This window comes from Penicillium concentricum (genome assembly GCF_028827145.1).
Source record: "Penicillium concentricum strain IBT 3081 chromosome Unknown utg000006l_segment0_segment0, whole genome shotgun sequence".
In the NCBI taxonomy this organism is placed as follows: Eukaryota; Fungi; Ascomycota; class Eurotiomycetes; order Eurotiales; family Aspergillaceae; genus Penicillium; species Penicillium concentricum.
In genome coordinates, this window is record NW_026622759.1 from 1756183 (window position 1) to 1777391 (window position 21209).

Below are 21209 nucleotides of genomic sequence, written 5' to 3' on the forward strand. Positions count from 1 at the left end.
CACTATTCCCCATTAGGTTAAGCGTGACACGACCCCCATGCGACGCACATCCATGGCTCTCTCGTCTCTGGCCCGTTCCTTTCGAAGTATAAGCTTCACCTTGGATTTTATATTGAAGTACAAAGTACAAAGTACATTCTCGTTCCTAGGGTCCTAATAGGACCTCAACGTCTTATTCTGGGAATACCGCTGAAATAAAACAAAATAACAAATTTCCAGTCCACAATTTCTCTCTTTTCAAACTGCCGTACCGATATTTGCATGGTCCACAGTGACCTGTCCACCTTGACAAGAACAGTGATACTTCTCCTGAAACTCAGAAAGTGACATTCCATCAAGGACAGCCAATGCCCGGGTGCTAGCCCTCACTTTAGCATACCGACTAGAAGATGCGACTGCGCTGGCAATGGATTCGCCGTGCACCATAACTGCGGCAAAGACCCTGGGAGTTTCTCCCTCCACGGCAGGAATCTCTGCGGATTTCAAACAGTAACCAGTGCAACGGTAGTTGTGAGTCATTTGGCTATGAAGGAATGTCTATGATCTATTAGTACGAAGGTAAAATCTCAGTAGAAGGAGATGACCTTACCGTTGGGTGCCTGTTTGCAAATGTGTCATAAATAGACATGTCGCGGAAGAACGGCAGAATATGCTTTTCGAAGAAGGCCTCAATCACTGTGAAGTCAAAGCCAGAATCAACAAAGATGGCACCGAGATAAGCCTCAAGCATGTCGGGAAGACACTGTAATCCTGTGAGTATGAGGATGAGTATGAGGATCATGTCCATATTGAGTAGAGAACTTACCTTTGGAGAATCTGACGTTGAAAGCCAATAGTCTACCTCTCCATTGCTTTCGCTCTCTGCAAGCTGAAGTTCCTCTGCGTATTTGCTGTTTTGAATCATGAGTGGACTGCTGAAATGCTGAAGATGAAGATGAAGCCCTAGCTTTATAGCCAAAGCACCGAGAAATCTGTTGGACACCATAGCCATCTATTGATTAATTTTAGCCAGGAGCTATGTGACTTGGCTTTGCTAAATATAATACAGACCTTATGTTCCGTCAACCACTGCGGATCTCGGTTGGGGAACCGATGAAACAAGTGCTCTACGCACACCATATCTAGGAGTGCATCACCCAAGAACTCAAGCCGCTGGTAGCAAGGCACCTTGGCCCATGCCAAAGGATAAGATGGATGCGTGAAAGCAGACCGCAGAAGACGAGGGTACTTAAACTCGTAGCCTACTTTCTCGAATACTTGATGGGCCAAGTTCTTCTCAAACCCATCAGCCGCCCTGCTCTGGTAGGTAGGAATGGAATACGAAGAGGTGTAGTCTTTCCACGATGTTGCCGTGTGGTTCTGACTGTTGACGAAGATGGTCACAGCTTTGATGGCCAGGTCATAGCGATTGTCGTCACCTCCCGAGAGCAACGAGGCGCCTATCAATGCCTCGCACACATCTGCTATGGTCTTCTCAGCTAAGGAGTGCTTGCCCTCACTAGCAAAAAACTTGGCGTGGTCTCGACCATACTCAAGCGAAAGACCTGGGGGGTACCACATATGCCTGCGGTTGATTGTCAGTTAAATACTCACTTGTTAGGATAAATTGTAAAAGACATACCGAGAGAACCCACGACTACGTATGTACTCGTATAGCTTCAGTTCAGTTGCGTTCTTGAACAGGTTCTTGTTGCAGATGAGACACATTCTGTTAACGTGATAGTCGTATTCGTCATCTTCGGGGTTTTGAACGAAGAGCGAGATCGATGTTGCCATCTTTAGGACAGAGTCTCCTAGTAATTCAAGGCGTTCGTAATTTTTTCCCATTCCTCGCTGAACATGAATCTGTAGGCTTCGGTGCTCTTCGGTGTTGTCCGAATCCTTGGTGAAGGCCTCCAGAGCATATTCGAGCTTGATATCACCAAGATCTAACATTTCGCATGCCTCCTGGGCAATCAAGTAGGACTCCACTCGAGTAATAATTGCTGGAAAGACAAAACACGTCGCGGCCACGGGCATGGAAATCTGAGGTATATATTAGCACGTTAGGTGAGCTGAAACATATATTGGGACAAAACTAACCGCCGATAAAACCAGCGGCTGAGGGCAAATGACGCATCTCGAGTTAGATTCTTTATCTTCCTCGGCCGCTTTGTCAAGAAAGTTCCGCCGAAGGCAGACCAACTCTGCCTGTAAGACCGGTTGAGCCCAGATACATCGGTTAAAGAATTTTGGACGTGAGTTTTTGCTCAAGCTCAAGGACCAATTCATGATGTCGTCTGACCACTTTCGAGATGGTGCATAGGATGGGGGTGGGTCTGAAGGACGTAGATTGGGGTCTACAGCAAGCGGAAAGTATCGATACTTTCCATTCCAGTCGTCGTAAATGAATCTGGTTAGCAACGATTCCGGCTCCATATCAGTGGACCACATAAGCTTGGGATTATCTTGGACGTAGTGCAATGCCGCCCAGTCAATTATGTCAAGGAGACTTGTTGACGTTCTAATGTCCACATCTTCTCGAGCAGGCGCAAGCCAGTACGGAAACTGTTCCGAGACGTGCTTGTAGGTTTTGTGAAACACGTCGTGGAAAACAGCAAGTGTAAATGCAGTCACAATTTCGAGCTCTTCAGGAGCAACCTCAAAGCACCCGTCAATGCACAAAGACTGGACCGTAGTCTCGATATCATTATCCAAGAAGACCGGGAAACACGGGATTGATGTGATCCGCTCTCGTGTCAGCAATACAATGCTTCCATGAGCCCGATTCAGAGGCTCTGATGGGATGAGACGAATAACTACCGCGTAGAGGCGTGCTGGAGTGGTTCCCTGTTGCCTAGCCCAGATTGAGGGCTTGGTACGCATTCTGTACTGGTCAGTTCTCTTTGAAGTAATGGCCAATTTGGCATTGCGCATCGCTGGCAGACGCTTGTGGTAGACAGAGTTGAAGTGCTCATCCAACAGATTCTTTTTGCGAAGTAGAAGGCATGCATCAAAAGCAGCGGATTGCTTAGCGAGTGATTTCTTCGATTCGGAACATCCAATCACTCTTCGCACAGGTGACTTCTCTGGCAAAATTATCTCACAGCTGAATGATTCGTTTTCTGACATGACAATGTATGTGACCAAGGCGGAGATCTCATTTTCATATTGCTGAGATTTTGTCACCGTTAGCTTTGATAATAACGTCAGTAAATGAAATTTGGCTCTTACCAATGAGCTGGCAAATCGTGCCAACACACCAATCGCATGACGGTAGGTCAACATGGCACCTGTGCTCGGGATGGTGTATGTTCTCTTCCGGCCTTCCTCGCGAATAAGTACTCCCATATCATGATCATCTCCGTACAATTTTCGATCATCCGGCAGCATGTTGCAGAAATTCTTCATCAGATGCTGTTTATGTCAATTGAGTTCAGTGCAATATCAGTTGGAAAGGACCCTTACCTCTGCTCTTCGAACTTCCTGTAGTCTCATGCTGTGGTTGCGATTACCACTCTCCACCATCGTTGCGTACTGTAAAGTAGTGAGTAAATCAATTGCATCTTATATAATTTGGGGAAATCTAACCACTGAGTCGGTGCGTCTGGCACGGCCTCGGCTTTGGACGTATTGAATAACCGTGTCATACAGATCGAACCTTTGTCAGTCAGTAGAAGCAACAGCAGCGGTTATAATGCTAGGTAACCTACCTTACCACCAGGTTACAGTCTGGGATGTCAAGGCCTTCCTCTGCGACCGATGTTGCAAACTTTGAAGGGTTAGACTTTCTCTGCGAACAGTTTTTTGGTTTGTGTAAGTACTCACCAAGCAGTTAACTTCACTTTTTCGGAACTTGACCAAGACAAGAAACTGCCGACGAAATGTGGAATTCATTCCTAGGGCATCTCCTTTGCGAACCCCGACCAAGACATCGGGACGGAGATTTGGAATCTCCAGCTTTTCGCACAGCTGTAACAATACTTTAGCTGTATTGCGCCGTTGTGTGAATACAATGCATTTGGTATCTGGTGACTTCACAAACTGTTCTTGCAACTTTCTCATCAAAATTTCGACTTTGGAGCTGAGATCACTCGGCATAAATGCCTGGTTCGCGATGTATTCCTTGACGAACTGGTTGGCTTCTTGAATTCGCTTGATCTCCTCTTGAGCCTTTTCAGAATCCTGGGGATCAGAATCAACTTTGCCGATACTGCCCTCCAGCTTGGGCAGTACTTCATCCGCCAGGGCGAGAGCCCATACCTGGTCTGCGCACCAAGCCCCTAATTCCGAGCTTGCAACCGATGCAAATCGAAATGCGCCTTCAAGTATTGACATATCCCCATACTTTGTTTTCAAAATCTCATGCAGATTGGTCCCAAATGCCGGAGGAAGCTTGTCGTAGACCCATTCCTCCTCCATTGGCTTGTTCACGAAATTTCGCAGGAGGGCAAGATCTGATGTTGTTGCAATGCGACTGTCTAAAAGAGTCTCAAGCTGGCTATATAGAGTAAGCAGAAGTATTCACTCTTCTTTATTTTGGGGCGCTCACATTGCTGCTTCCGCTATGTCACACTTAGCATCAACCGGGGAAGCAGTCATCCCGAAGATCCTGGGACGCTTTTCGGGGTCTGCTTTCAGATATGTGTCTCGAATAATCCTAATGATTGTTAGTCTTTGTCGTCATATTATAATTGAACAATGGGCTGCATACCGAGCATAAGGATGCTCCTTTTTGGCATGATGGGCTTCGTCGAAGATCAGAAGGTTGATCTGGTCAATCCCCACATGGCCATTCAGTAGGGACTGGTTCAAGATCTCTGCCGTACATACAATTACCATGTACTTTTCAAGATGCTTGTCCCACGTCTGCTTGTCCCATAGATCAGGTCCCAGATTGCCAAAAAAATGAGCGACTTTTTGATCAAGATTGTTTCTCAACACTGCGGACTGTTGAAAGACCAACGTCACACTGTCCACCAGGAAAAAGGCAACGCGGGGTTTTGCGCCATTTGCACGTTTGTTGAGTTCGATTTGGAGGATGTGCTTGAGCAAAAGCACAGCCACTAAAGTCTTCCCAGACCCTGTGTCGAGAACTGCTATTGTGTTGCGAACCCTTGCTCTTTCAAAGAGCTCGATTTGGTATTCACGAGGGTCCAGAACTCCACCCCCGGGCTCTGTATTTGCGAGCAAACGAGCAGTTGAAAGTTCCGCATCAGGTCGTTCGACACGTTCCCCATTGGGGCCGTCGCTTGACCCTTTGACAACATGCTCTTCGAGCCTTCTAAGCTGTCAGCAAAAACAAGCCTTGAAACTAAGATACATTAGAAACTTACAGTGCAGTGAACATAGCATTCTGAGCTCTGTGTCGGTTGGATTCAGTCGGCCGTGGGGCCGCAACTTCATCGCCAGATAGGTCTGAAGTGGTGTCTTCTGGCTCCATGTTGATGATTTTATCCTGCGCTAGGATATGTTGAAGAAGATGAAATGTTGAATAGTAAGAAGAAGAAGAAGAAGAGATAAAGCTGACAGAATTAGTAAAGTCAATCCGGAGGCGAGAGAAGAGTAAGCAGTATCTAAGTTGGCAAGAAGCAACGGGATGCGTTCGTGAGCTTCTCCTTCCTACTTATTTAGGTATGAATCTCTCATAAGTGAAGTGAGAGTGATAGAGTGAATGTATATATCCGTGAATGCATTGGGATTGCTAGACAAAAGGGCCACCATGTTTTTGACAAATATCCATAGATGTCTTAGTTGTTTCTTTGATATTTGAGGTTGCATTTTCTTTCATCCCCACATAGTGAGGTCGTTCGCACTTGGAATATACTAAGAAGCACGTGTCTATAGGATAAAGTGAGTAGACTAAAATGATATAAAAAGAATTATCTGAAGAGAGACTAAAGCAAAGGACAGTAAAACGAGAATGGTATGAACCTATACAAACCTGCTAATTATAGAAATGGCGTATAGTTCTGACAAGAATTCTATAGAACTCAATTGAGAAAGATCTGAGTCTTATCAGGCTTATCGGATAGAAGCTTAGGTAGCCTTATCGCGCATTTCCAAAACTCAGATCCAAATCGCGGGGACACAACCCTTTTCCAAGCATCTCTAATATCCTATATTCTACCCAATTCATCAATATCAGAAATGGAGGAGCCACAGAGTCTTCGCTCTCTATTTGCATCAGCAAAGGAGCAATATCGTGCACTGGGATTGCGGGGCGACACCAACGCTGAGACTTATCGAGATGAGGTGAATGCAGCCATTGCCAAATTCCAAGAATGCCAGCGTCAAGTGAGCATGTTGTCCCTCTTTAGTTCTAATGAGCTATTGGAAGATATTTCAACCAATGACATCCAGTACGTTACCTTGATTCCAGAATTGCGTTGGCCATTCGACTAATTCGTTGTCCAGGTACATGACACTAGAATACCATCTAGCCGAGCTCATGCAGCGAGCTGCTACCTCAGACCGTGAATCTGTGCTCAAGCGCGCCCTCGAAGAATACGAGAAATACCTGATGCGCTTGGATGAGTACCTGCTGCTCTCTGACAGCGATAAGAAGCTCTTCAAGCAATATATGGCCAATCCGACATCTTTCACCCTCATGCCAGCCAATGATGCTGCCGCTAGACGGGAAATTAAAGTAACACGGTTTCGGGAAGAAAAAGAGCTCAAGCAGAAACTGGAGGTATGTGGAATTTCTTCCTAAATATTGTTCGACTTTCTTGCTTACCCTTTTTAAAAGTACTTTGCTCACAACGAAGCTGGACTGCAAAGCGACGATGATGACACCCGATCCCTTTACCTAGCAGAGCTCCAGCTCTACACCCACCAGACCTTCCAGGCCTTAGATCTTCTGATCCAGGAATTGTCGATACTTTCAGCTATGCGTAACGCGCCGCCTCGCCCCCCGCCGACGGACGACCCCAGACAGCGAAGCAATATCGGAGGCTTAAATTACTCAGACCGGTTAGATCCTTCAATGTCACAGCTGTTGAGAGGAGGCAGAGGTGGTCCTATCCTGAATAGCAAAGGAAAGCCAATGCAGCCGTTTACGCTGTTGGGCCGGCGCGCAGAAATGCAAAAAGGAGTCTTTCGTCCGGGTCATAACCTTCCCACTATGACAATTGAGGAATATCTCGACGAAGAACACAGACGAGGAAATGTCATTGAAGGAGGAGGCGAGAAGTCTGGCATCAAGCCGCAAGTCGACGAGGATGACCACAACATTGCCGACCAGGAAACGATGAAGGCACGAAATTGGGACGAGTACACGGAAGCTAATCCGAAGGGTGCTGGAAACACACTGAACCGTGGATGATTTGAAATGCCGATACGAACAGAGCTGCTTTACTACAGTCCAAAAAAGCCACGATAGACGGAGTTTTGGCGAATATTCTTGATATCTTGAGCGAGGATGACTATACCAGACAAGAAAACTCGTTCACTTCATTTTTCAACAGGGTATATCTGCCTAGTTACAGTAAAAATCTATCCGAACGTTTAAACCGCAGTAGAAACACCCTCCTTGGTCTTGTTCTGCTGGATAGCCTCGAGGATATCTCCAGCGCCGTCAGCCACCAGGGCCTTGGCGACGGTGATGCCAAAGGCCTCGGCACTTTCAGCAGAGTTGACATCGCCTTCTAATTCTACCTGAGCACACTCTTTGCCATCAACACTGACAACAACAGACCGCATTCGCAGCTGCTTAGAACCCTGTGCATTTTGGATCCATTCGGTTTCAACGCCCAGCGGGGCACTGCAACCTCCCTCAAGCGTCCGCAAAAGACTGCGCTCAGCCAATACCGAGAACGTAGTATCCTGGTGACCAATCTTGTCCAACATATCCTGCAGAACAGTGTCTTCCTTGCGAATTTCGATACCGAGCGCACCCTGTCCGACAGCATAGAGCATGCCGCTGTTCTTGGAGTCCAAATATTGGGTGATACGATCCGCCAAATCAAGACGCAGCAGACCAGCGGCAGCCAGAATGACACAGGTGTAAGGGCTATCTTCAGCGTCTAGCTTTGACAGGCGAGTACCGATGTTGCCACGGACATCCTGAACCTTAAGGTGGGGGTATTTCCGGGCCAATTGGGCTGTGCGGCGGATGGACGAGGTTCCAACTACGGATCCGGCGGGGATCTCAGACAGACTCTTGTATGGCAAACCTTGTTTCACCACAAGGACATCCCTGCTATCTTCGCGGGGCATGCTCGGGCCAAGCTTGCAGGAAGAGGGGAGAGTAGTGGGGACATCTGATAAGTTTGAGAAAAGGCGTCGTCAGCATTTCTACGGTTGAAACAGCTACGCTGTTAGAGATTGAGACATTATCAAACCTTTCAGCGAGTGTACGATGACATCGACTTGTCCGTCGATCATCAATTCCTCCAATTCCTCTGTCCACAGGTTCTTGGTGGTGAAGTCCCGCAGTGCGATAGTGGTGTTCAAGTCACCGGCGGTCTCCTTGGAGAAGACCTTATATTCATATTCCGGGTATGCGTTCTTCAATGCGTCGAGGACCATGTGTGTCTGGAGCAGAGCCAGTTTAGATTTGCGGGTGCCGATAGTGATGGTCTTTTTGGGGGCGGGGGTAGCCATTTTGAGGGTTAAGTAAGGCGTATGTCGAAGAATAGACGGTTCGATGTTGGAAATAATGTGAATAAACGTGTACGTTGTATGAAGCTATGTCAGGATACAAACAGCCGAGGAAAGTCAGGCGAAGAGGCGAAAGTGGATTTGGAGAGCTCCGATCACGGGACACGTGCAGATCCGGTAATTCCAAGTCCTCTACAACGTTAGGTATATATACAGCTATGGGATAATTTAGGAAATATAAATAAGTGAATAATAGTAAACTCGTAATATAATGTAGATCTATAATCTAAAGTGTAGACTATAAAACAATTCAAACAGTAAAATGGTTAGACCCCCATTGATCGTCAACCTCGGCTTCGGTACGTGGAGATTACAAGACAACTGATCTCCCCCGGACTTCGCCTTTGATTCTGGAACCTCCATCCCCCGAGGTCATATAAGCCATTTACATTTCACCTCTCCACATTCTCCGATTCCCCAATTTCCCCCATCTTCTACCCCCTCATATACTCTACACCCTGATCCTCCTCCATCTTTGCCACCTCATTTCATCATCAGGCCCCATACAAGATGGGATCTAACGGTAGAACAACTAAGATTCCCCTCGTACCTCTTGCCAAGGGCTCGGTTCTGCTACCCGGCGTGACTCTACGTATCCCAGTCGCCAACCGTCCCGACCTCGCCAACCTTCTTTCGTCACTCGTGGACAAGCCTTCAAAGCGAGATGCGAATACTATCACTTTCGGCTGTGTTCCACTCGACTCACCATTCCTAAGCCGGGATGGAAATCAGCTCCTCGATGGTGACGACTCGGACTCAGCGCGAAAGGAGGAATATGACTCGATTGACGCCGGTCAGGCACGGAAAGAGGACCTGTTCCGATGCGGAACCATTGGCAAAGTCATCGGAGTTCAGCGCCGGGCCTACGCCGAACCATTTTTGCTTGTGCAAGGCTCGCAAAGATTCACTATTAAGAAGGTCCTGCGAGAGCGGCCATACTTTGAGGCCGAGGTCTTCGTTCATGATGAATCCAGTTAGTCTCCACGGACAAAGTATAGAGATCACATGGCTAATTATATTTCCTATACTTCTAGACTCTGGCCAAGGTGACGCAGAAGTCGCTGAGCTATTTCAGCAACTGAGACAACTCTCGAGAGAGCTTCTCACCCTCCTACGTCTCTCCTCATTGCTGTCGGCAGCTTCATCTCGTCTCTCGCCACTCGTTGCCCGAAAGTTCGAGCTCTATATATCAAAGACAGAATTGACTCAGGCGGGCAAGCTGGCTGATTTTATGGCAGATGTATCTGACGCAAGCTTTGAGGAAAAGCTACGTATTCTCGGCTCACTGGATGTTAAGGAACGGTTGGAGAGGGTTGTTGAGATCCTCACCAGACAGGCACAGCATATTAAGAGTAGCGTCAGGGTCACCTCGGTTAACTCGACTTCATTCCCCTCCTCCGGGATGGATATCAGTCAGATTGACCCCCGTGAACGTGAGTTACTCGCAAAGCGCGCAATTTCGGGTCTCTCCGGCATGACACCCCCTGGCGGGCGTGGCAATGACGAAGAGAAGGAGCCCAATGAAGTAGACGAGCTACAACAGAAGTTGAATGATGCGCAGCTTAGTCCCGAAGCTCGGAAGGTTGCGGACAAGGAATTGAAACGCCTGCGAAAGATGAACCCTGCCAACGCCGAGTACGGTGTTTGCCGGACTTATCTGGAAAACTTGTCAGAAATCCCATGGACCAAGGTGACCGAGGATCAGCTTGGACCAGACACATTGAAGAACGCCAGAAAGCAGCTGGATGAGGACCACTACGGCCTGGAGCGAATCAAGAAGCGACTGTTGGAGTATCTGGCTGTGTTGCGCTTGAAGCAGTCCACCAACTCGGATGTTGAACGCCAGATCTCAGGACTCTCTAGGGATTTGGACGCCTCGGCAGTTGGAGATGTCGAGAAGGATGTCCCCCTGCTGTCAGAGTCTGACCGGGTTGCGTTGGAGACCCGCCTTGAGATCCTCAAGTCCAAGCGTATGACCGACAAGTCCCCTATCTTGCTTCTGGTCGGACCCCCTGGTACTGGTAAGACCAGTCTAGCCAGGTCCGTTGCCGCCTCGCTTGGCCGAAAATTCCACCGGATTTCCCTTGGTGGTGTCAGAGACGAGGCGGAAATTCGGGGCCACCGACGCACATACGTTGCAGCTATGCCCGGTCTGATTGTGAACGGGTTGAAGAAGGTCGGCGTTGCAAACCCCGTCATTCTACTCGATGAGATTGATAAGGTCGGCGGCGCCAACTTCCAAGGCGACCCGTCCGCTGCCATGCTGGAGGTTCTTGATCCTGAGCAGAATCACACCTTCACCGACCACTATATCAATATCCCCATCGATCTGAGCAAGGTTCTCTTCCTTGCTACTGCCAACTCCTTGGACACGATCCCGGCACCTCTGCTAGACCGCATGGAGACCATCTCCCTGTCTGGATACACCACTGTTGAGAAGAGGCACATTGCCAAGCAACACCTGATCCCGAAGCAGATTCGATCCAACGGTCTCACTGAGGGCCAGGTAAATATGTCAGACGAGGTGATTGATAAGACTATCACCGGGTACACCCGTGAATCAGGTGTGCGCAACCTAGAGCGGGAGCTTGGCTCTATCTGTCGCCACAAGGCCGTTCAATATGCCGACGCTGGGGACTCTGACCGTTTAAATGATTATAATCCTGTTGTATCAGCCGATGATCTGGAGGATATCCTGGGAATCGAGCGATTCGAGGAAGAGATCGCCGAGACACACAGTCGTCCCGGTGTAGTCACAGGCCTCGTCGCCTACTCTACCGGTGGCCAGGGCAGCATCCTGTTCATTGAGGTTGCAGACATGCCCGGCAACGGACGCGTCCAGCTAACCGGTAAGCTGGGCGACGTACTCAAGGAATCTGTGGAAGTAGCCCTGACATGGGTAAAGGCACACTCCTTCGAGCTGGGTCTCACCCACGACCCCAATGAAGATATTATGAAGAGTCGTAGCCTACACGTTCACTGCCCCTCCGGCGCGATCCCCAAAGATGGTCCCTCTGCTGGTCTTGCCCACACTGTTGCCTTGATCTCCTTGTTCAGCAACAAGCCCGTTCCACCGCAGATCGCCATGACTGGCGAGGTCTCCCTCCGTGGCCGGGTCATGCCCGTCGGCGGTATCAAAGAGAAGCTGATTGGTGCTCTGCGTGCGGGCGTCAAAACTGTGCTGCTGCCGGACCACAACCGCAAAGATGTCAAAGACGTCCCACAGGAAGTCAAGGATGGTCTAGAAATCATCTACGTCAAGTATGTCATCTCTTCCCGACCTTGGTTTAGTTCACTACTAACAAATTGTTCACAGGCACATTTGGGAAGGACTGCGCCAAGTCTGGCCCGATGCCCAGTGGCCGGGCCAACACGAGATGAACTTCGTCGAGAGCCGACTGTAAACCGTTCTCAACACCTCAAGTTCGAGGCGCAGAGCATCTCTCTCATATTTTGTCCAGCATTTCGGTCCCCCACTCTCGTTTTTGCATAGCGTATAATAGGCCCGAGGCCCCAGTGACTTGTATTTAATCAGCTTGTCTTTCGTGATGCGTTATTGCCAGTTATTATTATTTCGTGTCTATATTACTGAACATACAGGGTTCAGTTCTAACACCAACACCACAATTTACAAAATCTGTTTTATCTTACTCAAAGATTCATGTAAGCCTTGACCGGATCAGAAAAGATGATACGCCATTTTCAAGATGTATACAATCTACCCCAAGAGTATAATACACAGATCCAGCCAAAATAACATGGACCAGAAGAGCAAGAAACACCACTTTTCCCCAATGTCGGGGAAAAAAACCATGAAGAACAATGCAAGGAATCTCATCAAAACCAATTACCGCGCTCCGTGCTTCCGGTGCTTAGAATACCAAGCCGGCAGCGTAGAGGAAGGGATGAACCCGCCATTCTTAGCGGCCTGGTGTGGCTCCAAGCCCAGAGCCTTCCAGGTCGGTCTCCAGGTCTCCTTCTTCTCGAGCAGCGCCTTAGCCTGCTCCTTGTAGGCATCGCGCAACTCTTGATCGGGCTTTTCACCCTTGTTCGGCTTGGGGTTCTCCTTTTCTTGCATGTCGAGCTGCCACTTCTCGGCCTTGGACCAGCTTTCATTCTCCCATCTATAGGCGGAAATTGGTTAGTTATGATGTTCAGCTTGGTTGCTGCACGTGTAGTATTGGGAATAAAGAGAGTGAAGACAAAGGAATTGAAGTTGAAAAGGACGATAATGTTAAGGATGGGCATCACATACGGGCTCAGATCCTTGGGCTGCGTGGGGTACACGAAGGGCTCCTTCAATTCAACGGTCATGCGCTTCTGCGACTTAGGTCGACGCCACGGGCCGAAACCCTTGTTATCGCGCGAGATTCGTGTGATTGGTTGTGCCTGGACGTAACTGCGGATACTGAGAGATCCGACTCCGTACAAGTGCCATAGGTAGCTGCGGAGATCGAACTTGTTAAAGTTGAGGGGGACGCGGAATTGAGCATATCGGGGGGTGAGGTTGGGGGTTCGGACGAGAGCGACACGGAATTGAGGTCTAATGAGGCGAGGAATTAGTTCTGGTGCTTTTTTATTTCGTGGCGAATGTCCGATTGAGCCGGCCAAGTCTGCTGAGATGCTGTTTTGGTCGAGCCGAGTTCGGGTTCCTGGAAATTTTGGGCAACGTACAGGTACACGGGCTTGCCGACAACGCTAGGCCATTTGGTTTTCGGGGGTGCCTGGATTCCAGCCTGGTTCTGCAGGCGGCGCAGCGCTTTCGCTTGAACACTGCTGAGACGCACCATCGTGTTTTGTTGAGTGGACGAATCTGGGGGTTGGAGGTGCTTGCGGATCCATCAAAACTGCGTTGGCCGATCTGGTCACATGACTTCCAAGTATACGCCAATAGTGAACACAACACTCACTGCTGTAGGTTCAGTCAAGAGTCGGAATTGATTGCAGTACAATAGTAGTCGGTCGTTTATGCGCCCTTGTCATGTCTATTTGTCTATTTTTGTGCTCTGGTGTAAAAGGTGTAAAGTGTGATATTTTTGATATTTATTTCCTAAATGAAGAGTTTGGGTATTCTAGAAGACATCTATTGATAGGAAATTTTGAAACCTATATTACATGCTTTATTCATCGTAAATAGTCATTAAAAAGCCCAAGATCATTTCCTTTTACTGTTCCGATGATCCCGAGACTCGAAGGTCTTCTAACCGCTTGGTGCTGTCATCGACATCTTTGGAGTACTTGGTATCAAGGGCACCAGCCTCCTCGGCTTCAGATCCAGACTCTGCCTCATCATCCTCATCATCGTCACTATCATTGGCAGCTTCTCCATCTCCTTTGACTCCCACATCTGCCATGTAAGCCTCAAGCTCTCGGGCCATCTTGCGCGAGAAACCTGTGGCTTCAACTTCAACATCCAGACGTTTGCCGGGGTTCTTGAGAAGCATCTTTCTAGCATCGGCAAAAGTAGGGCCCTTTGAGTCGCTCACGAAGTGGAACTTGCGCTTGAAGTACCGCTTGATACATTCCACATCACGGTCAAAGTACATTTCAGCGTTAGCGTGGTCGACGGACAACATCTGCGGGAAATCAATGAGAACCGGGACCAGCCGGATGTGCTCATCTTCCTCTTCCTCGGTGAGCTCTTTCCCTTTCATTTCGGGGGCCAGCTCTTCCTTGATAAGGATATTGAACTCGTTGAAATCACCGTGGATTAGACCATATCGCGCAAGATCCAAGATAATATTCATAAGCTCGGAGTATAGCCCAGCGGGGTCGGCGACTTTTGCGATTTGGCGCAGAGGGAAAGCATCGATTAGACTCATGACGATGGTGTGTCGGTTCTGGGCAATGGGATCGGGGACGGAGAATCCGTTCTCGTGCAGAGCCTTCATGAAAGCAAACTCCTTCATTGCTGCCAATCGAGACATGTACATCCATGAGGCTGAGCTGCGGTGTCGTAGGTAATCACGGTTTGTCTTGACTGTTCGGAACGAGATACGGCCGAGACGGTGGATTTTCATAATGCGCTGCGCTCCGCTAGCCTCTGCGACCACGATGATGTCTGATTCCTTTCCCACGCCGATTTGGTTGCCGACCGAATAGATGACTTTTGACTTTTGGTGCGCGTTCAGTGCAAGATAATCCAATCCTCCGTATGCGAGTCGGTAGCCGTCATCTATATGCAGAATACTTGTATTAGTGGTAGGATCAGATGCAGAAGTGAATGGAATGCATACACTTGGCATTCTTGACCTTTGCAATCAAGTTGATTTTCGCGAGGTTTGAGATTGCGCGATTGACACCGCTGCCGCCTCGGAGGCCCGAAAGTTGCGAGATCAACGGCGTTGGGACGACCTCATGGTTCCGGCTGCCGGCTTCACACTAGAGCAATCACCCATGTTAGCTAATGAAGAATGCGCGACATAATATCCTCAAAGAAAGAACATCGCGGGGTAAACTCAAGAGGGGCCGATAAGTACCGCTGCAAGAACTCGGAAATCCTCAGAGGTGAGGTAGCGAATAGCCTTAGCGTCGAGTTTCATGGTTGCGAGGCAATGAAGGAGCTCTTCGCTTTCTTTGAAATTCCCTAAATTGATTCGTTGGAGACCAGAACTTCAAGACAAGTTGGACCAGTCAACGATACAGCGGAGGAAAAAAGTTGATAAGAACCTAGCCCTAAGCCCTATTTCCTATCCGGGATGAGAACCTTGATAGCTTCACCTTTGTTTGGATAGCATAATGCGATAAATACAACTTTATAGCTGAGTACCTTTCAAATGCAGATGAAAAGGAAGCAGTTGGTTCGAGCTGAGTGTGTTTACCCATACAGGCTCACATATGTAGTCTACTCATAGATCCATGCAGTTGCAGTAGAAGCCAAACAGATATAAAACTTGTAAAATAAATCCATGCTATTCTTCATTCGTTCTGAATACATTAGATCCAACGATAACCCGACCACTATACGAGTCCCGCTGGTTGCGAGCAATGGATGTAAATCGGGGAATATCTAGTCTAGCTTGCTTATTCAGGGCTTTCGTAGTCCGGGTTCTGGAAGATAGGTTAGTACTGGCTATTTGGACTGGAGATAAGGAGACGTACTTTGCGCAAGATAACCAAGCCTTCGAGAGTGCTGCTCAGAGGAATGTACTGCTCATCCTCAAGCTCGGCTCTCTCGCCGTGTGCCAGGAGAACTGGCGTGCTCTGAGTCTGCCATCCAGTGATGGTCTTCGGGCGACCTGCCTGGCCAACCACGTCCACAGCCTGACCGACGCGGACATTGACGGTGAGTGGCTGAAGGTCCTCGTCGAGGGTAATAAGGAAGCGGGGGAACATGGCGGTAATGAGGAAGTAGAGCAGGTAATGGTGTTCAGCGAGGATGAATTGCTTGGCATCGATGAGTGATACAAGCACAGTAAGCAAACCCGCTGCTGAGACACGGGAAAGGACCTGTCGGTCGGTGTGGAAGGGGTTAAGTGTCATGGTACCCTTGCCCATGTGTAGAAGACCCTGGGCGATGCGAACCATGAACAGTGAGTTCTGGTCGCGGTGGTAGTAGCTGGCCAATTGCCGGAGAAGCTGTGCAAGACGGGCATTGTTGGTACCAGCGCCACAGAGACCCATGGCGAAGATGGCATTAATGGCAACTTCGTTGTCATTATCGTGACTGTACCGGGACAGTGTATCGTAAACCTTCATCTGTGGGTTGCTGGGGCTGATCAAGCCCATAGCCAGGGGAACCGCCCGGCGAATGTTGGGAGATCCATAGTGCATGAGGTGACCGAACTGGCGGAGAATCATATCTTGTCCGACATCCTCGCCCATGGCAATGAGAGACAAACCGAGAACAGCGTACGACTGAACAAGCTCATCACCCTTGTTCTCCTCCTTCTCTTCAATGATATCATTGCAGATGTGGAGAAGCTCTTGTAGCTTGAGCACTGTACCAGTGCCTGCCCAAGCGCATACTGAGGCAAGGACTGAAGTGGGCTTAGCCATGGGGTGGTCAACTGCCTTAAGGATGTCAAGGATGACATCAACCTCCTCTTGGCGGCCGAAGTACAGAAGTGCCAGACCAAGGGCCATGAACCTTGTCCACTTGTCCTTAAGCTGCTTCTGACGCTCCTCATCCATCAAGGTGGTCGCGATTGCTTCACTAACCTGGTGGTTTGATGAACCAACAAAGATGAGACCGAGGGAAACTGCTGCCATGGCAGATAGCTGCATGTCTAGTGAGGCGTCCTCCACAATAGGGAGGAGAACCTCAAGCAGTTCTTCCTTGTTAGAACCGGCGTATGCCAGACCAAGACCCATGATGGATGCAACTCTCATCGGGACGTTCTTTGCCTCAAGATTGTCAGGGTCACTCAAGAGGGCAAGGGCGGGGTCGGAGTCAAGTCGGACGCCGGAGTTCAGGATACCAATAGCGAGAAGAGCACCAGCTTTGACCTGGTCTTCTTGCGCGTAGGTGAACTTGTCGATCTTATCCAAACCATCCTCGACATCACGGTGCAGCAGCATACCCAGCGAGGCAGTTGTGGAAAGCATACCATCGTCCTTGGTCTTCCACACCCACGGGCCCTTGTCACCCTCCACTAGCATCATCTTATCGTTACCAAATCCGGCGTTGGCAAACGAGTTGACAAATGCGCTAGCCAAGTTGTGTCGTGCCGAATCAAGATTGGTGAGGCCGGCTCCACGACTGCTCTCAAGATGTGTCTTGTAGATATCCTCTGGCATCTTGGGGTCCAAGATGTTCAGTTCCTTAGCCAGAGATTTGAAGTGCTTCGGGATGGAAGTGTTGTTGAGACAATCAGCCAAGGCCTCTCCCTCCTCATCATCAGCTGGAAGGTCGAGCCAGATCTGCTGCCGGGCGACAAGGAAGGCCATCTGTTTCTTCAAAGACATGTCGGTCGTAGCGTGGATGTCACTCTTGATGAGCTCAGTGTCGTTCAAACGGATAGCGAGCACGATCGCTTGCGAAAGTTTGTTGTAGCGGACGTAGATACCGTGGGCGGTTCGGAGGAATTGCTGATCTTCGGGGTAAGTGAGGAGATTGACCATACTGACCATATACAAGCAGACTCGTGCGTAAGTGTTCTCATCAACGAATTGAGGGATATCTTCGATGATTTCCAGTTCGCTCATGAGATCAACTGCATCGGCTTCGGCATTATGACTCAGGAAATAGGGCACCAAAGACAATGCAAGGTCCACTAGATCCTGGGTATCCTGGTCTGCGTTCAACCGGTTCTGATATTCTTGTCCGATTTCCAGTGCGAGATGTCGGACATATTCGTGACCCCAGGAGCCTAGGTCCTCCGATTTGGCCAACAGGCGGTATTTGATGGTCTCCAGCTTCTCTTCGTCTCCGTAGGTCATTCCAAGCACCGACAGCATATCAGCCAACGAGTTCTAGAAAGCATAATATCGTTAGATCATTATAAAGCGATAGAAGCGCCGCAGAACTAACCTGCACAGGGCCTGGGACCCATTTCTCGTATAGCTCTGCCAGCCCATCATAATGCGGTCGGAGGAACTTGAGAGGCTTAGGAACAGCTGTCATGGAGGATGTAGAAGTCTTGATAAAGTTCTTGATTGCGTCCAAAGCAGGCCCATAGAGCGAGGTATCGGGTTCCTATTGAGAGCAAAGATGATGATTAACGTCATTGTGCTATGCGCACGGGACAGGAGAGTGACTGTACCTTTAACCGCTCAACGAGCATCTCAAGTTCGCTCTTCAATTGCTGATCTTCTTCACTAAGTTCCTCTATAGAGAAATTCCGTCAGCGTGTTGCTCTAAGTACCACCGTGGACCCTTAAGAGAAACCACATGCTCCGTTGCGAGATCCTTTGGGAAATGCCTTATCGCAACGTACCATCTTGAGACTTCTCATCTTTCTTCTTTTCGTCTGCTGGCTTCTCGCCATTTTCGGTGTTCTTGCCGTTCAAATCGCGAACATCATCAACCTTGCCCTTGCCCTTGTCGGCGGAGGTTGGCCGTTCGCCCTCGTTGGCCATTTCTGATGGTAGCTGGGGACCAAGTCGGGGGGAAATCGAAGCGGCGTGGGAGGGATAGGTATCAAGCAGATGAGGAAAAGATAGTGTTACAAAGCAGAAATAGATGAAATTCTGCAAGTAAAGAGTAATGCAAGTGGATTGTAAGCTGGTGATGGAGAAGCAGAGCTCGGTCTGGTGCAGCTCCGGAATCGGATTACATAAGTGCCAAGCCCTGGAGGCGCTCGTCATTGTTTTGGATTTGCAATATTACGACTCCAATTCTATCACTCAAATCCTTATGGATATGGTTTATGAGAGAGAGAAAGACTTGGGTATTTTATGTTTCAGACTCGGGTTTAAATTCTTACATATATCGTGAATTTGGTATACATGCCAGTGAAATGATAACTCGGATCCTAGATATTTCCCCAGGAACTCAGTCTTGAACACAAAATAATAGGTCTGTCGAGGGATCATCAATCTTGCTATCTCTGGTACATCCTCCGTAATGAGTTCGAAACTCCTTGGCATATTCTTCCGTCTGTTTGGTGTATGCCGCGGCCGTTAATCCCTCTCCGTCGTATGAAAGCAGAGGCAAAGCATCAAGATCTGGAAGCCCCGAGGAGAACAAGTCAAGCAGTGGCGTAATAGTTGATGCGTGGTTCAACGGTTTTTCAATAGACCCCAAGCCGGTAGAAACCCCACCTGTAAGCGGCTGAGTAGGGTCATGGATGACTTGAGTGGGTTCTTCACCCGAGGTAGGGGGATTGGTGCCTCCGAATTCTTCTGGGGGTTGATATAGCTCGTTGTGTACTGTGGCAATTGAAGAAGATTTTATGCCCGGGAATGATGGATATAGGAGATAGTACCCTTTTGCACGGATCATCTCGAGCATGTGTTCCATAAAGGCAGGATATCTCTCTGATATCAACTTTGTTTGGGAGGCCATCGCGGATTCCGGAGTCGACAGGCGGTTGGCCACAAAGGAATGGAATTCCGCCCATGCATCCCCAAAATACAAAGCTGCATTACTATTGGGGGCCTGCCATAGGAACGAGGGAAGGAACTGTTCTTTGCCCTCAACATTCATGGGCGGTGGGTTGAAAGATTGGCTATCAGCCGTTGGTTTGGATGATGGCAGTTCAAGTGAGATGCCGATCATATTGGAAAATATGCGCTTGGCCCGGGCAGATTGTTTGTAATTCAGTACAGCAAACTTCAGGTAGTGGTAGAATGATGGTGCGAGTTCGGTCTGTGGAGATAACAGAAGCAAATGTGTCACGTCAGGGTCCCGTGGGTAGAATGATTCCACAGTTCGGAGCGATGATTCTGCTGTGTCCATGTTGTGGGGTTGAATGCGCCGCCGAATAGTGAGTCGGCCAGGAAGCTGGGTCAACCCGTCCAAATGCTGTAGAAACAAAAGCAACTGCGAATCCACCCGCTGAGGGAGCTCTATTGTCAAGCTTGGAACCGATCCCAAATAATCAGCTGCATCCAATGACTGCAACAGCCTGATCAGAGACCCAGAAGACTCGGATGGTGCATGCACCACCATTTCGATTTGTATCTTATTCCACGCTATTGCACGTACGGTCAGTATTCCTGGACACCCCATGCCAGAGAGGAGCTATATAACTTACATTGAAGAGCTTCACTATCCAGGGAGGCTATCCACATAAGATCCCTGGATGCAGTGGAGAGAGCAACGTGAGGGATGCCGTCTTCTCGGGAATAGATCTCGACCCCGTCCCAGAAAAAGGAATCCTCCCGGCTCTGACCTTGTGTAATGATCACCTCAGGGCTGAGGTAAATTTGTATGTTTTGCAACCCTGCTATCACAGACCGCTTCATACGGTCATCGGTAGATTTGGGTGCATAGTCAGGCCGAGCATCTGTAGTCATCGCCAAGTCAGCAAAAGGCGTTCGACCATCATAACCTGGATATCATACCGTGCCATGTCATCGGGCATTCACTATCTCTGATTCCGTTAACTTCCTTGATACCTTCAATCGAAACTTCATCCTTTCCCATCAGGGCGAAATGCACATGGTTCAACCGCTCACCAGCCATCCGACAAGCTAGGGGCAAAAGATCCGACACACTGCGGAGACTTGAGGCTGCAAACACAACTGCACGGCTGGGGTCTTTCTGTGAATACTTATAGCGAGGAAGTGAGTGGGGTAGCTCGTAGAACTTGATCATCCCATTGTAAGCTTCCTCTTTTTGATTCGATTCCAACCCCTTGACTAGTGGCAAACTGTCTGGCTGTACATCCGCTGGCTTGGGAACAGCTGGCGTATCTGAGCCAGTCCATTTGGCAGGGCTTTCTTCTCGTAGCTTCGCAATCGCAGGGTTGTACCTATCGGCGACGGGTCCCAGGTCCGTCGGCATGTGCTTGAAGAATTCGTAGACGAGAACAAGCGCAATGATAGCGAATAGTATTCGGCGAGGCCGAGGCATCGCTCGGTGCCGCAGAGGTAGGAAGCGCGCTTGATCAGATGGCCTATGGTCGTCATCTTTCTTGCCCATCTCTTCATCAGCCCGAAGGGGCATCCTTGGGGGGTCA

At 49.0% G+C, this 21209-nt stretch overlaps 8 protein-coding genes across 8 annotated transcripts; 2 read left to right on the plus strand and 6 right to left on the minus strand.

The window, feature by feature from the left end:
- Positions 1–237: 237 nt before the first annotated feature.
- On the minus strand, positions 238–5422 carry N7517_010858 (uncharacterized protein; the record flags this gene model as incomplete). Its single annotated transcript, XM_056728581.1, has 14 exons — positions 238–537; positions 590–742; positions 806–991; positions 1051–1564; positions 1622–2025; positions 2083–3153; positions 3214–3396; positions 3448–3516; positions 3571–3640; positions 3693–3751; positions 3808–4480; positions 4532–4639; positions 4694–5260; positions 5316–5422. The coding sequence occupies 14 exons, from the start codon at positions 5420–5422 to the stop codon at positions 238–240; spliced, it is 4464 nt and encodes a 1487-aa protein (XP_056574396.1).
- Positions 5423–6129: 707 nt separating this feature from the next.
- N7517_010859 (IGBP1/TAP42 family protein) lies at positions 6130–7306 on the plus strand (the record flags this gene model as incomplete). Its single annotated transcript, XM_056728582.1, has 3 exons — positions 6130–6341; positions 6397–6673; positions 6731–7306. The coding sequence occupies 3 exons, from the start codon at positions 6130–6132 to the stop codon at positions 7304–7306; spliced, it is 1065 nt and encodes a 354-aa protein (XP_056574397.1).
- A 182-nt stretch (positions 7307–7488) lies between these two features.
- N7517_010860 (porphobilinogen deaminase) lies at positions 7489–8586 on the minus strand (the record flags this gene model as incomplete). Its single annotated transcript, XM_056728583.1, has 2 exons — positions 7489–8243; positions 8325–8586. 2 exons carry the CDS (start codon positions 8584–8586, stop codon positions 7489–7491), a joined length of 1017 nt encoding a protein of 338 aa, XP_056574398.1.
- Positions 8587–9153: 567 nt separating this feature from the next.
- On the plus strand, positions 9154–12047 carry N7517_010861 (putative LON domain serine protease; the record flags this gene model as incomplete). Its single annotated transcript, XM_056728584.1, has 3 exons — positions 9154–9616; positions 9678–11904; positions 11960–12047. 3 exons carry the CDS (start codon positions 9154–9156, stop codon positions 12045–12047), a joined length of 2778 nt encoding a protein of 925 aa, XP_056574399.1.
- Positions 12048–12490: 443 nt separating this feature from the next.
- On the minus strand, positions 12491–13433 carry N7517_010862 (mitochondrial 54S ribosomal protein uL23m; the record flags this gene model as incomplete). Its single annotated transcript, XM_056728585.1, has 3 exons — positions 12491–12767; positions 12899–13186; positions 13318–13433. 3 exons carry the CDS (start codon positions 13431–13433, stop codon positions 12491–12493), a joined length of 681 nt encoding a protein of 226 aa, XP_056574400.1.
- A 375-nt stretch (positions 13434–13808) lies between these two features.
- Positions 13809–15185, minus strand: N7517_010863 (protein kinase RIO2; the record flags this gene model as incomplete). The annotated part of the gene is made up of 3 exons (XM_056728586.1): positions 13809–14818; positions 14880–15024; positions 15123–15185. 3 exons carry the CDS (start codon positions 15183–15185, stop codon positions 13809–13811), a joined length of 1218 nt encoding a protein of 405 aa, XP_056574401.1.
- Positions 15186–15666: 481 nt separating this feature from the next.
- On the minus strand, positions 15667–18663 carry N7517_010864 (proteasome regulatory particle base subunit RPN1; the record flags this gene model as incomplete). Its single annotated transcript, XM_056728587.1, has 5 exons — positions 15667–15693; positions 15745–18057; positions 18116–18280; positions 18348–18412; positions 18522–18663. The coding sequence occupies 5 exons, from the start codon at positions 18661–18663 to the stop codon at positions 15667–15669; spliced, it is 2712 nt and encodes a 903-aa protein (XP_056574402.1).
- Positions 18664–19078: 415 nt separating this feature from the next.
- Positions 19079–21196, minus strand: N7517_010865 (uncharacterized protein; the record flags this gene model as incomplete). The annotated part of the gene is made up of 3 exons (XM_056728588.1): positions 19079–20220; positions 20283–20534; positions 20593–21196. 3 exons carry the CDS (start codon positions 21194–21196, stop codon positions 19079–19081), a joined length of 1998 nt encoding a protein of 665 aa, XP_056574403.1.
- Between the last annotated feature and the right edge of the window lie 13 nt (positions 21197–21209).